The sequence below is a fragment of the Varanus komodoensis genome, unplaced genomic scaffold (assembly GCF_004798865.1).
Source record: "Varanus komodoensis strain SLA01 unplaced genomic scaffold, ASM479886v1 scaffold5, whole genome shotgun sequence".
Classification (NCBI taxonomy): Eukaryota; Metazoa; Chordata; class Lepidosauria; order Squamata; family Varanidae; genus Varanus; species Varanus komodoensis.
The window spans coordinates 10,933,395-10,950,389 of record NW_025336087.1 but is presented as its reverse complement, the minus strand read 5'-3'; the positions used below and the strand labels follow the sequence as shown (position 1 = coordinate 10,950,389).

Here is a 16,995-nt window from a genome sequence, read left to right as displayed (position 1 = left end):
CAAAAACAGCAGCAGCAATGCTAAAGTTTCATTAAAAATATTAGCATTGCTTGGTAAACTGAATAATGCTTGCAGTAAGAGATGAAGATAAGACTGCTCTGCAGAGGGTATCGTATTGATTAGAATGTTTTTCCATGCAAACATTTCTGATCTGCTGCTGACACCAACTGGTGAGTGAGTCTCTTCAGAATAAAGGATCACCTTTTCAAAACACAGAAGGATAGCCATATAAACTTGTTTGACTGGTAGCTGATTGTGATGTGGTTAAGTTGAATTAACCAACAGGTAACCTTCAAAGACTTCAAGGGGTAGAGGGTACTGTCCCAAATTATTTCCCACTAAATTGTATATGCTCCTTGCCTTAAGCCAGGGTATAAATCCTTTAGGAGCACAACTGCTTGACATCCGGGGTGAGCCTATTTGGGATGCAGTGGTTGAATGAGGTCAAGTCGTGAAGCCCCATTCTCTAATATCATTGAGTCTCCAGTGGAAGCACCAGCTAGAGCTAGGTAGCCTGGCCTGGTCTGCCCTGCCCTGCCTGGTCCTTCCTCAGCTAAGGGAACACAGGAGAAGAGAAAAGTGATACCAGCTCAGTCTTCTTTGCTCTTTCGTCACCGTCCAATAGAGGAATGAAGCCATCTTCATTCTTCTCTGACTTCACATTTCAGCCCTCATGCAATGAACCCTCCTCAACCAAGGCGTGGACTGGAGTCCCTCCACCCCATGCCTTAGCGAGAGAAGCTTTGCCTCCCCCATGCCTTCTACCATTGGGAAAGATGGTGGGAGAGGAGAAGGTTTAGCATACCACTCTCCTTCCAATGTGGGAAGTGGAGTGCTATGCTAAGTAATAGAGATCCTCACTGTTATCACTGATCACTGGTTCTCTGCACTGCTTGCAGAAGGAACCCAACCTCCCCTGGACAAATGGGCAAACTTTGCAATTTGGAGGACCTCCATTTCTGATTTATATAGCATGAATCAAATCCTGACTCCTATAGGAAGGATTTTTGCAATATCTTTGGTCCTCAAAACTTGTGTTATTAGAAGTGCAATCCAATGAGGAGTCTATCTAATGATGTTCCCATCTTCAAGGAAGGAAAAAGAGAAAAACCTGAGAAATACCAGTCAGTCCATCTGATATAAGTCCCTGGGTGAAAATCATAAAGCAGTCAATCTGCAAACACCTTGAAAACAATGCAGTGATTACTAGAAGGCAACATGGATTTCTCAAGAACAAATTCTGCCAGGCTAATCTGATTTTTTTTTGATTGAGTAACCTCCCTGGTAGACTGTGGGAATGCTGTGGATGTAATAGATCTTGACTTCAGCAAAGTTTTTGACAAAGTACCCCATGATATCCTAATTATCAAGCTAGCTAACAGTGGGCTAGACAGAACAACTATCAGGTGGATTTACAGTTGGCTACAGAACCAGACTCCAAGAATGCTTATCAATGGCACATTCTCAGGCAAGGCATTGGTAACAAGTGGGATACCGCAGGGTTCAGTCCTGGGCCCAGTGTTTGCCAACATTTTTATTATTGATTTGGATGAGGAAGTGCAAGGAATGCTTATGAATTTATTTAACTAATTTCTATACCACCTATTGACCAAGACAGGCTCTTTGGGTGGTAAATTTGCAGATGACACAAAACTGGGTGGAACAGCTGACACCCTGGATGACAGAAACAAGATTCAAAGTGATCTTGAAATGTTGGCGCACTGGACTGAAAGCAACAGAATTCAATTTAATAGGGACAAATGGCAAGTTCTGCACCTAGGAAAATGAAAACAAATGCATAATTACAAGATGGGGGATGCTTGGCTCTACAATACTGCAAGTGAGAAAGATCTTGGAATTGTTGTAGATCGCAAGTTGAATATGAGTCAACAATGTAATGTGGCTGCGAAAATGGAAAATGCTATTTTGAACTGCATTAACAGAAATATAATTTCCAAATCATGTGAAATTTTAGTTCCCCTCTGCTCAGCACTGGTTAGGTCTCACCTGAGTAATGCTTTCATTTGTGGGCACCACAGTTTAAGAAAGATGCAGAAAAGCTGGAAAGGGTTCAGAGGAGGGCAACAAGGATGATCCAGAGACTGGAAGCAAAGCCATATGAGGATAGATTGAAAGAATTGGGTGCATTTAGCTTCAAGAGAAGACTGAGGAGAGATATGATAGCACTCTTCAAACATTTGAAAGGCAGTCACAAAGAAGGCTAGAATCTTTCAGGAAACCAGGATCTGGCTGAACATCAGGAAAAACTTCCTGACTAATAAAGCAGTACAACAATGGAACCAATTATCTAGGGAAGTTGTGGGCTGTCCCACACTAAAGGCATTTAAGATGCAACTGGACAGCCATCTGAGAGGAATGGTTTACCTTGGAGTACTGCACTAAGTAGGTGGTTGTTCCTCTTGGCCCCTTCCAACTCTGCTATTCTATGTTCTCTATGGAGAAGCAAAAAATGTCCAATGCAATATACTACCATTCAAATATATATAGGGAAATAAGTCCCCAACTGGACCACCATGACTATTATAACCAAGTCAACTTTTCTGTGCCCTCCTCTTACCTTTGCAAGATTCACATCCAACTCTTGCCATTTCTCACACCTACCTCAAATATGAATTTGCAAGTAATATTTTCTACCCTTTCTATCCTCTAAGGCAGGGACAGAAAACCTGAGGCCCTTCAGGTTGTTAATGCCAGGTCACTGGCCTTGGTGCTCAGAATTGATGGGAATTGGAACCTAACAATACCTGGAGAGCCATGCCCACTCTAAGTAGGGGTGCTGAACTTCTTTCAGCTGAGGGCTAAATTTCATTTCAGAGACACTCTTGAGAGCCACATTAGGTAGTGGATTTGGGCCACAAGCGATAAAGGTGGGGCCAAAAATATTAAACATACCGGCAGGTTTTAGCTGAAAATTCTTACTGCTGGCAAGTGCACTTTAAAAGCACCATTTCAAACTCTAGGTAAGGAAAAACAGCAAAAATTGGGAAGCTACCTGAGGATCAGTGTCAGTGAAAAGGAGAAACACTGAGACCACCTGGGCAGCCCAAGTGGACTGGATTTGGCCTACAGGCTGGAAGTTCAACAACTCTGTTTGAAGCAAACAATGAAGCTATAATGGAATCTAGAAGGCAGTATCCTACACAGAGGAAGGCAGATAGAGCAAAGGAAGTGCCACTTACCAAAATAAGTATCAAACCCCCTGCGGGTTGGCAGGCATTCCTTTCTGTACATTCCTAGATGCCACTTCCCCACCATGTGAGTAACATAGCCTGCTTCTTTAAGCAGCTCAGGCAGGAGTTTTTCATCCAGTGGGACACAGCTGGGTTGACACGGCCAAATTATTTCATGCTGTAAACCTGTATGGATCTAATGAAAACAAGTGTACCTCAGATATTGGTTACAACATAATGCTTTGATGCTTAAACTGTCTTCTACAGCAACATATTTATCTTTACAGGAAAGCAAATCTGAACATTCCAAAAATCAATCAATGCAATCAAATGCATTATATCTGAGAAATGTATGAAGATAAACAGCAGTGCTGGAGGAGGAAAAGAACATTTTAACATAATTAGTGTATGTTTTCAGAGTATCTGTGCTACATCAATACATATAAGTAAAGCAAAAACACAGGACTGCCACTTTTGTCACTTGGAGCCAGATCTAGATATCTATCTATGGAACAGAAGATAGGAAAACGGAGTGGGGAGTGGAATGACTTGAAAACAGGGTGTCAGTCAGACAAAGAAAACAGCACAATCCTATGCAAGTTTGTTCAGAAGCTGCTCCACTGCATTCAGTGAGGGTTTCTTCTAGGTAAGTATGTTTAGAACTGCACCTGTTTGCTCACAGAAGATTTAGTCAAGTGATCAAGTAATCATTCACAATTGCCTAAATAGGCTTAAAACTAAAATCAAACCTTTTTTTTCTTAAGATGCATGTACACTTAACTCATAGCTGGCCTCATCTTAGAAAGGATAACAGCTCTTTTATAAAAGTGACTGTCTTGTGCAGGGTTTTTAAAATAATTGCAAGCTGTCCTGAGATGCCATGCATAAGGGATGGCATATAAATGTTTTAAATAAATAAATAAGTTCTTCTAACAATTGCTTTTTAAGAATTGATTAAATTATAGGTTTAACCTTTTCCAGACCTTTTCTCAATCAGGGAACTTTTTAGCTTAGACAAAAACAAGTGCAGACAGGATAAGGGCCGACAAAACTACGTGTGGAGAAAGCAAATGGGAAGAAGTTCCAGTTCCTCTCCCACACTATTAGAACCTAAGTTTATATCATGAAGAAGGATGGTGGGAGATTCAGGACAGATAGTAGAAAGTACCATTTCTTCTCTCAGCACTTGCTTAAACTGTGGAATTGGTAAGATGTAGCGATGGCAACCTGTGTGGACAGCTCTAAAGAGATGAGAAATGTTCATGGAGAATTCAGCTATCAAGGGAAGCTAGTCATGATAACTATACATTAGCACTTCATCTGGGGCAACAAGGACTCTGAATGCCCCTTACACACCAACACAAGTGGGAGGGTAGCACTGCATTTGCATCCTGCTTGTGTGTTTTGCATGGGCATCATACTGGCCACTGTGGGAACAGGATACAGAACTAAATAGGCTTTTGAACTCATCCAGCACAATTCTTCGTACAGTTTGGCATGTTGCTGGTGTGATTAAGTAGGCAACCACCAATTGTTTCTGATTAACAGGCCTAGGTGAACTGTTTTCTCTTTTGGCACAGCAGTAAACCTGATGATGCTGATGTGAAAACAAGTAAATGTACGTTTCTCTACTGCAATCCAGACTAGTATAAGGCTCCACAGAAGATGATTGATTGATTATATTTATATCCCATTATATTTATATCCCATCATTTTCATCTTTCAAGGAATTCGAGGTGGCTTACATTTCTCCTCTCAGTCTTATCCTCACAGCAACAACCCTGTGAGATAGGTTGGGCCGATATATTAATAGAAATATACACAAATTAAACATAATATGGTCTTTTATATAGCCTGCACGCAAGCTTTGGAAGTCATAAACAATGTTTTGAATTGTGTTCAGAAAGAGACTGGGAGCCAATGAATCTGCTACACCAAAGGAACTGGATGCTGTCTGTAGTCAGCCCTAGTCAACAGACTGGCAGCAGCTCTCTGAACCAGCTGAACTTTCCAAACATTCTTCACAAGTAGCCTCCCCCTCTGCATAAAGTGCATCACACTAATCTAAATATGAACAGTTATGGCATGCGTCACTGTGGTCAAATTAGACCTCCCCAGGAATGGGTGCAGTGGAAGCACTAGTTTTGTCTGTGCAAATGCCACTACTGAATCACTCAGGGTTGAATGCAGAAGTACACTAAAATGTGGACCTGTGTTTATAAGGGTAGTGTAATCCCATCCAACACAAACTCAATCTCTGTTCCTTGATCCACTTTCTGACTGACCAGGAACACGTCTGTTTTCTCTGGATGAAACTTCAGTTTGGATCAACTCTAGCCCACAAAGAGGAACTAGGGGCTTTATGCAGGGCTCGGGGACAAAACAAATGCTTTTTTTCCATGTAAGCAATCACTAGTGAGTGTTTGATCCCCAAAGAGACACTGAAGAATTTTGTAGCCTTCAAAAAGCTGAAGGTTCCACAATGGTATCTCACAATTAAATCTGTCTCCCCATCTCAAACAATTTATACCTAACTTCATGTACAACACTGCAAGGATTTCTGAAGGACATTGCCCAAAGCTGCAAACTTTAATTAAATGCAAAGCTGATTTCAACTTCAGGAGAACAAACCACAGAAGTGACAAATACTTGTATCTAATTTTTCCAGTCATGGTTCCATTAACCTATTTTGGAAGGCAGCTTTTAAATGAGGAATATCAAATGTATCATAATCAGCCAAAATTAGATCATCTAGCAAAATAGTGATTTTTGCCAGCCAAACATAATAATTGGAGGCATGAGTGAGTTTGAAGATTATGTGAATGGCAGATTCTAGCTGGCTCTAGAAAACAAAGAAACAAGGGAGCTACTGAACATAAACATCAAACGGAAATATAACGTAAAAAGGGAATTCACTGTTATTGACAGAATGCCAGAGCACATTATTTGCCTTCATTTACAGATGATCCACGAAGCATTTTGTGATAGTCAAGCTGTGTTTCATGAAAAGCCAAGTTATTTAAAACTCTAAAGAAAACAGAGCATTAATTTACATTGCTTAGCATGCCTTATTCAAGTAAGAATGTCTAACAAATGTATATTGCACCTATTCTATTTAGATAAAAGCTACTGCGGAGGTGCTTTGGTCTTCTGGTGTAATTCTGAGTAGGTTCACAGATAAGCCTTCAGAACTGTCACACATAATTCTTCATAGCATCCTGACACAGGATCAATCAAAAGGCAAGGACCTGATATCAGTAAGGATCACTACAGTAATGATTTTCTAGGTGATTTTGAATTCAGCCATAACTCAAGAGTAGAGAACAAGAGAGATATTCCACTGGGCTATTTTATTTAAAATAAATGTATAATTGTTGCAAACCCATTGCAGAACCACCAGATTCTCTAGCCAACCCCTTCTAGCAAGAGAAATACAGTGCCATTTGCTAGGGAGGGTGTGAGCATCTGGCATAAGGTTTTTGTGAACAACCGATAGGGGTGACCAGTATCAGTAGCCAATGCAATAAAATAGCCATTTCCATTTTTGATTGGAAAGCAGATGGCCAGGCTGAATTAACATAGGAGGATTTTTATTTCAGGAAATAAAAAGGATTGTGTGGGGGGATAATCACAGAGAGAGAGATGTATATAAAACACAAAGATGTAAGCAAAATAGAGAGGGAAATAACTAATGCCACCGTCCTACAGGTAGGCTTTTTATTAAATATTTTACTGAGTTTTGCTTTTAATGCTTATCAACAAGGCAAACACAACCACTATCAGCAAAGCAGCTCTGAAGAATAAGCATGCTGGAAGAGAGAGAAGAGGAGGTAAGGCTAATGCTTATAGGTTGTACTAATTCTTAGGAGTTTTCTGTTTATGGGGTCCCACAGACAGCCTTATCAAGCAGCAGCTCAAAGTGGCTCTTTGGATCCTAGCAGCAGAAATGCTGCCATCATGGAATACAGGAGATAACTATATTCCCCTTTCCACCAGCTTTGAGAAATATAACTTATCTGGGATAAAGCAGGGAGGATCAGCAAGAGTTTTATCCTACTGAAATGATACTACAAACAGCAACAGAGCTTTATGCCACTCACTGCACATATAGCATCATTTATTTCAGGAATATGAGCACACTTGGGCGTATGTCAGGGCCAGCACCTCAGTGCACCTGGCTGCTGCTGCTTTCCTCCCACTACCACCAACATGGCCTCAGCCTGGCCAGCTTTAACTGAATCGAGTAATTTTAGCTTGCATCTCAGTCAAAAAGGCTTACGTGAAATCAATCAAACCAGGCTACTGAGAGGGACACAACACCCAAGGGGAATGGAATGAGTAGGGGAGAAGTAGGGGAACTAATTCCTTCAGAAGAGCCAGGGGATTGGCCCTCTCATCTCCCTCAGCTCAGCCTGCTGGAATGGCTGCCAGGGGTGACAGAAGAGGGAGGAAGAGCCCTCCTGAAGGGGGTCTTTAGCCGGGTTGGAGGAACTGACCAACTTCCTCCCTCGTCTCCTTCTGTGTATGGGCATGCTTTTGGCAAATGAAAAGCTGTAATTAGCATTCAAACTATTTTCCTCACCTGAGTAGCAGTTATTCGCCATTCCATAAGAAGGCTTTGGTTTGAAGGCTGCCACATGTTGAGGCTGAGACTCCCATTAAGATCCACATCGGTAGTTACACATATATAATTGCAAATAACTAGTTGTGTCCATCTGCATGAATATGCATGGCAAAAGCACACACTTTAGTTTTAGATTTTTTTTCTCAGAACTGTGCATTTCCATATTCATTACAGATGGGAAAAATGAATGGACTATTACATCTGCCTTACTTGTACAATATATTTCCAGAGGCCTACGTGGAAAAAAGAAATACTAGAGAAGCAAAATACTGAAAAAGCTAGTGTTTGACAAATAAAGAGGGAAACATGACATCACAGAAACGGTACCACTAGGGGGCTGGAAGACCGCATGGTGAAGGAAACATGGGTGGTAGTGATGATGGTGAACATTTGCGCCTTTTTCAGCCCAGAAGCTGAATTCCATTCCGGGCTGGAATCCAACCATGAAGGTGGGGCAAAGACACAAGAGGAGGGACCAAAAATAACAGCATGTTTTAGCTTAAAGCTTCTACTTCCAGCATTATTAGAGGTATTTCAAGCATTTAAAATCATGAAGAAAAAAAAAAAACACTGAATGACCAGGAGTTGGGGAAAGGAACCCAGGGAACTCAGGACTGAGAGCTCAGTTATGCCAGATTTGGTTCACAGACTTGATATTCTACATGCCTGCTTTGACAGAGAAGAAATCAATCAGAAGCTGCTGTAATTATTTGACTTCTTGCTTGGTTGCCAAAATTTAGAAACATACAGTGGGTACAGACAGAGGCTCCCTGGAGCATATCTCATAATAGCAGTTAGGCTTTAGGATGGAGCAGTATCGTCGGGATTTTTGTGATGAGTCCAGAACACCTACTGCAGAAAATGCCATACTGGCTGGATTCACATTAAGCACTAAGGCACTGTGCAATGGTCTATAAGCCCTGTACACTACCCCAACTAGCCATGGTTTGTACTGGGATTTAGGAAACTCTGTGACTTAGCATATTGTCCAAACCTGGATGATACGCTAAGCCACAGTCAAGCCAAAAGGCTGGAAGCCCCTTGGCAAGAGCAGCAGAAAAGGGTGGCTGTTCTGGCCAAGCAGCTCTTGCCCATGGCAGCTGCCCAAGTGCCCAAACAGTGTTATGTGTGGTGTAGTGGTTAAGAGCATGGGTCTGGTACTCAAGTGATCTGGGTTCTAGTCCCTGCTTGGCCATGGAGCTCACTGGGTGATTCTGGACCAGTCACATATACTCAGCCCAACCTGATTCACAGAGTTGTTTTGGGGATAAGATTGAGAGCAGCAGCAGGAGAATGATATAAACTACTTCAAGATCTTTGTATGAAAAAAGTGGAATATAAATCTACACAATTAAATGTGTGGCTGCCATCAGCTTCCTGCCAACACACACTTTGTCCATGCATGCAGAGGAGAATTGCTTGTGAGTAATCCTGCTCTCCTGATATTGGCAGGAGGGTAGGGGAAATTCCTGGACTCCTCCACATGCTGCTCTCTCCACCCCTGTTCACCGCCTGGGGAAGCAGCATGCATAGAAAAAGTAGTAACTGGATCCTGCTTGTTGTTGCTGCAGCAGTGGAGCAGATGAGAATGAGACCTTGGCAATCTCACTCTCCCAGCATCAACAGGAGTGTGAGGTAGGAAAAAGGACTGCAGATGGCAAGCTTTCACCAGCTCTCTGCTCCCCTCAGTGCTCCTATGATACATGCTGGGATGCCAGCAGAAAGGGGGGAAGAGCGAAGAGAAGGTGCCTCAGGACCCCCCCCCCACTATGCCTGATCAATGGTTGAGCACAATAAGGGTCCCCAGAAACTTTAAGCCCCACGTGGCTATGGGGCCACCCTAGGCCTAAAGCACCATCCAAATGTGCTTGCTGTGTCACTGAACAACAAAAGAGTCGCAATATAGACAAGAAACACAAAAGATTTAGGAAATAGCGGGTTTAAATCCAGGGCTCAGAAATTTGCTCAGTGCCAATGAGGGCATTTTTTTTAAAAAATGCCATTACCTGGGTGACAGTTAATTCCACATGTTTCAGTTAATTGATGGCAGCCATGGACAGTGTGTATTGCAGGGTTACCATTTTAATTATTTCCCAAATTATTACCAGCTACTCTATTTGCTACCTGCATCTGTTTTGCAGCTGCAAAATAAATGAATGGGCTGTTCCTGAAAATCCTGACATATGGATTAAGAAATCATTAACAATAAAGTAAAACACAACAGCCCCATTTCAAAGATACTTGCAAATATTCGCAGCTGTGCAAATGACCATCGACAATCTGATGTAAAGTTCAGCACCACTGATGATCTTTGGTAGCATGATGCAAGCATAGAGATGGGGGTAGTGTTGTGTTCATGTTATGTTTCTCAAGTTGGTGATGGAGAGTCTGACAGGCAAAGTGGATACAGAGTTCTAATTATGAAGAACTCTGCTGCCATAAGAAATCAAAGTTGTGTAATTACCTTGGATACCTGACAATAATATTATATTATGCAAGTCAATAACATCAGCAACACCTGCTTATGAAGGAGAGGTGGCTGGACTCAATCCCATCTGATCTATTCCTAACCCAAGGATTAGCAGTACCAGTATTATTAATCAAGCTTATGCCTTCAGTTTACCTCAGCAGTACATGCAGGCTGGATTCAAAGAGTTTGTTTCTTTCAACAGTGTAGCATCTCAGTTCCAGAGACCAAATCTGGCCAACTTGGAGTCATGATTCAGTCCTCCAGGGTGACCCTGAAAGCCATGGCCCAGGTTTCCCAGCTTCTGGGCATTTTTTCCCATTCCAAAAGGTTGAAAAGCTTCTCTTAAAGCTTAGTTATCAGCAGAAGAGCTATAAACTAAAATATGCTGGTATATATTTTGTACTTTTTCTACCTCTCTTGCTTTTGATACCATCAGACAGTAGAATCTGATCCTAAGAGCTTCTCTAAAATGCATCCACCTAAACCACCAGAGGAAAGTACATAGTCGCATCTGATGAAGTGGACTGGATCCATTAAAGCTTATGCCATGTTGATTTGTTAATCCACATCAGATATGTAGAACCTCAGACCCACAGGCCAGATGCAGCATACCAGCTTCTTTTCCTGGCTGGGTAAACATCTTAGCTCTGACCAGTAGCTAACTGGAGATCAGAGCCTTTCCTATCTATCTATCTAAAACATTTATATGCCGTCCTTCCTGTATAATATCTCAGGATGGCTTACAACATTAAAATCAGAATTCAATAAAACAATTAATACCACAATATAATAAAATAATATATAACCAATAAAAATAAATCAAATCAAAAGCGACTGTTAAAACCATTAAAATGTTATTTTTTTAAAAAAACAACTCTTGAATAAAAAGGTTTTGATCTGGTGCCAAAAAGAATATAGGCTCGGCGTCAGGCAAACCAATCTGGGGAGCACATTCCACAATCTGAGTGCCACCACAGAGAAGGCCCTACTCTGAGTAGATGTCCTTTTTACCTCCTTCAGGGAGGGTTCCCAGTGCCGGGCCTCTCCCGCAGATCTTAAGGGGCGTGAGGTTGTATAAGGAAGAAGACATTCCTTCAGGTATCCTGGTCCCAAGCCATTTAGGGCTTTATAGGTCAAAACCAGCACCCTGAATTGGACTCAGACTTCAATTGGAAGCCAGTGGAGCTGGTAGAGGACCGGCGTTGTATTAGAATAACATCTGGTCCCCATCAGCAGCCTGGCTGCTCTATGCTGTACCAGCTGAAGTACCTGGACTGTTTTCAAGGGCAGTCCCACATTGATATTTGTCCATTGTTTTCGATGAGGACCTTGACATCTAACAGGTTGTAAGTTGTCCACAGTGTGTCCGCAGGTGGCTGATAAGGCCAATGCAGGCATGGAGTGTTCTGCCACATGTCAGGCAGACATGTGTGGGCACCACTGTTGCAACGTTTGCAACCCTGGCTTTATGGAGTGCTTGCTTCTCTTGTGCTATGGTTGTCCTTCTGGCTTCAGAAGTTTGGCAGCCTTGGTGGATCAGCGTGCGCCATGTCGATCGGTCTTGTGCCAGAGTCTCCCAGGAGGTGGTGTCGATAACCAGGGACTTGAGAGAGGCTTTCAGCATGTCTTTGTATCGCTTCTTTTGTCCCCCATGAGATCGCTTTCCTTGAGACAGCTCACCATAGAAGAACTGTTTGGGGATGCCGTGGTCTGGCATCCTTGCAACATGGCCTGCCCAGCGTGTCTGGGCTTTCATCAGCAGGGTGTGAACTGATGGCAGGCCTGCTCTGGAGAGGACCTCTGTGTCTGACACCTTGTCCTGCCACTGGATCCTCAAAAGTCTGTAGAGGCAAGTCGTGTGGAAATGGTTCAGTTGCCTAGCGTGCCTCCTGTATACTGTCCAAGTCTCACTGGCATACATCAGGGTAGTTAGCACTACTGCTCGGTAGACTTTAAACTTTGTAGCAAGGCTTATTCCACGGCGGTCCCACACTTTGGTCTGCAGTCTGCCGAATGCAGAGCTTGCCTTGGCGATTCTGCAGCTGATCTTGATATCAATTGTCACTGCGCAGGAAAGGGTGCTCCCAAGGTATGTAAATTGGTCCACTGCTTGCAGCTTTTGTCCCTTCACTGTGATGGTGGGCTCTTGGTATTGGGCTTTCGGAGCTGGCTGATGCATCACTTTGGTTTTCTCTGTGTTGATGAGGAGGCCGAAGTTGTTGAATGCTACTGCAAATTTGTCCATGCTGGCTTGCATTTCCTGCTCTGATCCAGCATTTACGGCACAGTCGTCAGCAAAAAGGAGGTCTCGTAGCATAGTCTCCTTTATCTTGGTGACAGCCTGGAGTCTTCGTAGGTTGAACAGTTTCCCATCGGTCCTGTATTTCAGGCTGACTCTCAAGGAGTTGTTCTGAAAGGCATCTGTCGGCATGGCTGAAAACATTATGCTGAACAGGGTCGGTGCCAGCACACACCCTTGCTTGACGCCATTTGTGATGGGAAAGGCCTCTGAAGCTTCTCCATAGTCCAAAACACGAGCTGTCATGCCATCGTGGAACTAACGTATCATCAGGATGAATCTGTCAGGGCACCCAAACTTTGACATGATGCGCCACAGACCTTCATGACTCACAGTGTCAAAAGCCTTGGTGAGGTCCACAAAGATGGTGTATAGTTCACGATTCTGCTCTTGACACTTCTCTTGGAGCTGTCAGGCTGTGAAGATCATGTCCACAGTGCCACGCTCTTTGTGGAAGCCACACTGTGTCTCGGGTAGTAGACCCTGTTCAAGGTGGTCAGTCAGGCGATTCAGCAACACACGTGCAAGGATCTTGCCTGCGATGGAGAGCAGCGATATTCCTCTATGATCATCACAGTCTTGTCGATTTCCTTTCCTCTTGTAGAGGTGTATGATGATGCGTCTTTCAGTTCCTGAGGAATGGATCCTTGATTCCAGAAGGACTGGAAACAGCTGAGTGAGTTTGTTGACAAGCACTGCACCACCTTCCTTATAGACTTCCGCTGGGATCGCATCAGATCCTAGGGCCTTGACACTGGACAGCTGGCTGATGGTCTGTAGGTAGTTATGTACTGAGAAGGGCTGCTGAATGATTCAGTTCTACTTCTGGAACTTGTCCTGCTTACTTGTGAAGTGAAGAAGCCTGTCTTACCTGCTTGGAAGTAGACAAACTGCTAGTGCTTATTTCAGAGCAGACATACAGAGACAAATTCTGCTCATTTCCAAGTGGGCATAAAATTGGCAAGAACCACATTTTGACCCCACCCGCTTTTCCTTCGGCCCCATCCTTAGATGGAAGTCGGTCCCTGAGACCTCTCACAGACAGGAATTGAACCTTTGCACTGAAAAAGTCCAAGGATCTATAAGAATCTATAAGGTGCCACCAGATTCTTTGTTAGGTAGGACATAGCACTTAGTTACATTCTTTGTAGATAGTATTGACAAATAACAAGCTATTACCTTAATTTAGGATGAGGGAAGAGTCCCCAATAATGTACACAGTTCATACTGTTACCAGTTGAAGTTTGTTTACCGAAACAGTTTGCAATAATTACATGGCCAATTATAAGTAGTCAGAGTTTTCTTCAGAAAGCAGTCACATAGGCCTGTTGAATGCCCATTGGAAGGCACCCTATGATCCAAGTTCAGCCTTGAAGTGTAAAGAGTGCACAAGTGCGGAGAGCTAAAAAATTATATCCCTGACCTATACAAAAAGGATTCACCCTAATTAAGAGTGTAACTCAATGGGGATGCAAGGAAGCCTCTGAACTTGGAGGATTATGGACATTCTATGCAGAGCGGGAGATCATTATCTCCTGCTCCTCCTACCCTTGAAATCAGCTATACAGCCAATTGGGGATGCAGGTTCTAAGCACCAAGGACAGAGCTCTTTTCTGACCTTGGGTATTAGAATCCAAAGCAACCTAGCACCCTCTGACACTGTGTATAGAGTGTTAAGGTCATTCTGTACTCATCTCATATGGATAATGGATAAACCCTTGTTTATAGTGCTTAACATATTACCTTCTTGTCTGATGTATTCCTATGAACTTCTAGCATTTGTCCAATATGAATCACCTGAAAGGCAAACTTCATACTATTTTGAAATGTGTGCAGAAGGGTTTAAAATGCCAAAAAGGGTATCCATGCTGATTGTTCTTGGCTTGGAATGGTAGGTGAAATACAAAATCTATATGGCCAAGAGCTATCAGGACTTTTCTATAGATTGAAAGAAGGGATACACATTTCTTAAATAAACTGTAAACACTTCCAAGTCTTGAGCATGGGACATGTTTTCTACACAGGACACAGGACAATCAGGCCACAGCTGATTGTCCATTAGCATGGTACTGTACGCAGGCACCTAAGAAGCAGTCTTACACAGCCTTAATACTGTGCCTTCAGGCCTACTGATGAGGACTGCCCCCAAACTCAGAGAGTGCAGGGAAGCTTGAATGGGATGACTGATGACACCATAGTTCCTGCTCATCAAAATGATGAGTCTTGGTCCCTCTACAGCACTGATTGTGAAACAGGCTTTTTGAAGAAACAAGATTAGCTACAAAATTCATGTTGCTTCCTTCACCACCCAACCTAAATACTTCTCCAGTGCTACATTTCCATTCTATGAAATTAGCTCACAAGCATGTGCAAAATAAGCTCCCACTAACAAAAAGTTAAATCAGAAATACTAGTTAAGAGACCTGGTTAGCTGCTTCCTCCCTCAGTTCTTACTGCTAAAATATTTCATTCATGAGCCTAATATGCAAACTGGAAAGGGGTTTTTGGCTTTGTTTCCCCACTCGGACGGGGTAGAACTACTAAACAGTAGTATGTTCTTGTTAAGATGTATAAACAAACAATACTCCGGGTTTTCAATTACACGTTATCCTCAGCAGCAAATTAGTAAAAGTTTAAGAACACAAGCCTAAATTATTTCTGAAATGGTTTAAACGGCCACTAGAGGTCCCTCTAAACCGGATAATTATCAATTCCGATTGCAAGTTTATAATCGACAACAGTATGATTCCTCATACATTTTAAGAATTTGGTTAAAGCATTTCTAATTCACTCATCTAATATAAGCGGGGCACACGACTAGGAAGTAGATGTCAGCTTTCTAACGTTTAAGAACAAATAACTTTTAGAGCAATAGGCAAAGATGTTCGTACATCTAGAAAAACTTTGCCCCGAAAAAGTCCTAACTTCCCTTCAGAAAAAAAGCGACTATGTCGTCCGCTTCGCGTAGAAGATTCTTAGCGCGTCACGCGCGCTGAATCCTCACCCAAATGAACAATTCTCTTAATTTGCGGAGACGAAAGTGGATCTTTATAAAAGCTGGGTCATAGGTAGGTGGAGTGCGAGATCTCCCGCACTCAAGTTTAGTTCCTTTTCAGACTAGCTACTTCGGAAATGTTAGCTGCCCGTTATTCGAAGCGGAATCACGAGGGTCAGAAACTTAAGCAGGAACTCTGGGGATTTTTCCAGCCTCATGCAACTGCACACCCGCAATGAGGAGAATAAGAGGGAGAAAGAGAGCCCTATCCAAGAAAGGACTCATCCCCTATCTCATTTCCTTCCTTTGACAAGTTCAACTCGCCCCCTTTCTCGGAACTGCAATGCACTCACGCTCCTACCTGGTACCGGCCAGTGAGCAGCTGGCTCCGCGACGGGGTGCACAAGGGCTGCGTATAGTAGTTCTCCAGGCGCACGCCGCCGGCCCCCAGCGCGTCCAGGTTCGGGGTGCGGATCTCGGAGCCATGCCAGCCCACGTCGTTCCAGCCCAGATCGTCGGCCAGCACCAGCACCAAGTGCGGGGACCGTGGAGGCGGAGCGCTCAGGCACGCAAGCGGCCGCAGCAGCAGCAGCAGCAGCGGCGGCGGCAGCAACTGCCCGAGCTCCAAGCGCTTGAGCATCGCCGCCGTCGCGAAACATCGAGCCCGAAGAGGAACTGGCTGCTACCCGAACTGCCAGGAAAGAGCGGGAGCCGCCCCATGGCCAAGCCGCCCGCCTCCTCAGGCAAACGGTCCGCCCAGCCCACGGCGCAGTCCCCAACCAGGGCGCACCCCCTGCTCCGCCCCCTGGAAGGGAAGGAAGCCACAACAGAAGCCCGCCTACCCGTTTCGGGCCAAGCTGCGCCGGCCTGCGTGAAGTGGAAGAGTCTAGCGTGGGCTGCAGAGACAGGCACAGGCCTGGTGGAAAGGCGCTGAAGCCCGAGGGAAGGCCGGGTGGCCCTGTACCACCGCTGCCCCTGAGATGTTGGGATCGGGGGGCCGTTGCAAGGACTGGAGGCCTTGTGCGCAGCAATGGCTGCTCTTCCAGAGGCAGAAGGAAGGTGGTTCAGGGCAGCTGCTGCTCGCTGGTCCACGAAAGCGTGCAACTGAGCGGTGCTTTCAGGGAATAGTTGTTTCCAGTCCTATGTCTGGGGGCTGTAAGGGAGAGACTGGGTCTGCTGCGAAAGTGCAGCTGAGCTGTAGGCATCTTAGGTTGGGGGTTCCGTGGGAGCAGTTGCCTTAACCTTTGGCTCATTCACCTGTGCTTTCGAGCTGCTTCCAGATGGAAAGTGCCTCATGCCACCTGCTGGAAGGCACTGTGCAGCAGATCCATCTTGTTCTCCATAAGAGGTTTACGTGCTAAGAGAGAAGATGGGGGAACTGGCAGGAAATCAGGGGGGTTGCAAGTGGAAAACAGC

General features: G+C 44.1%; 1 protein-coding gene across 3 annotated transcripts in view; it reads right to left on the bottom strand.

The window, feature by feature from the left end:
• The window catches only part of ARSB (arylsulfatase B), a 78,812-nt gene extending 62,505 nt beyond the window's left edge, over positions 1–16,307 (bottom strand). For 2 of the 3 annotated variants that reach the window (XR_006416293.1, XR_006416292.1), the window contains exons 1-2: positions 15,941–16,307; positions 3,201–3,387 (exon numbers count right to left, since the gene is read on the bottom strand). Coding sequence is in view for 1 of the 3 variants with exons in the window: in XM_044446377.1 (XP_044302312.1) it covers positions 3,201–3,387; positions 15,941–16,219 (466 nt within the window). In the remaining 2 variants the exon portion in view is untranslated. The remainder of the gene's footprint in view (positions 1–3,200; positions 3,388–15,940) is intronic. The other variant, XM_044446377.1, reaches the window with a different exon arrangement.
• Positions 16,308–16,995: the final 688 nt, after the last annotated feature.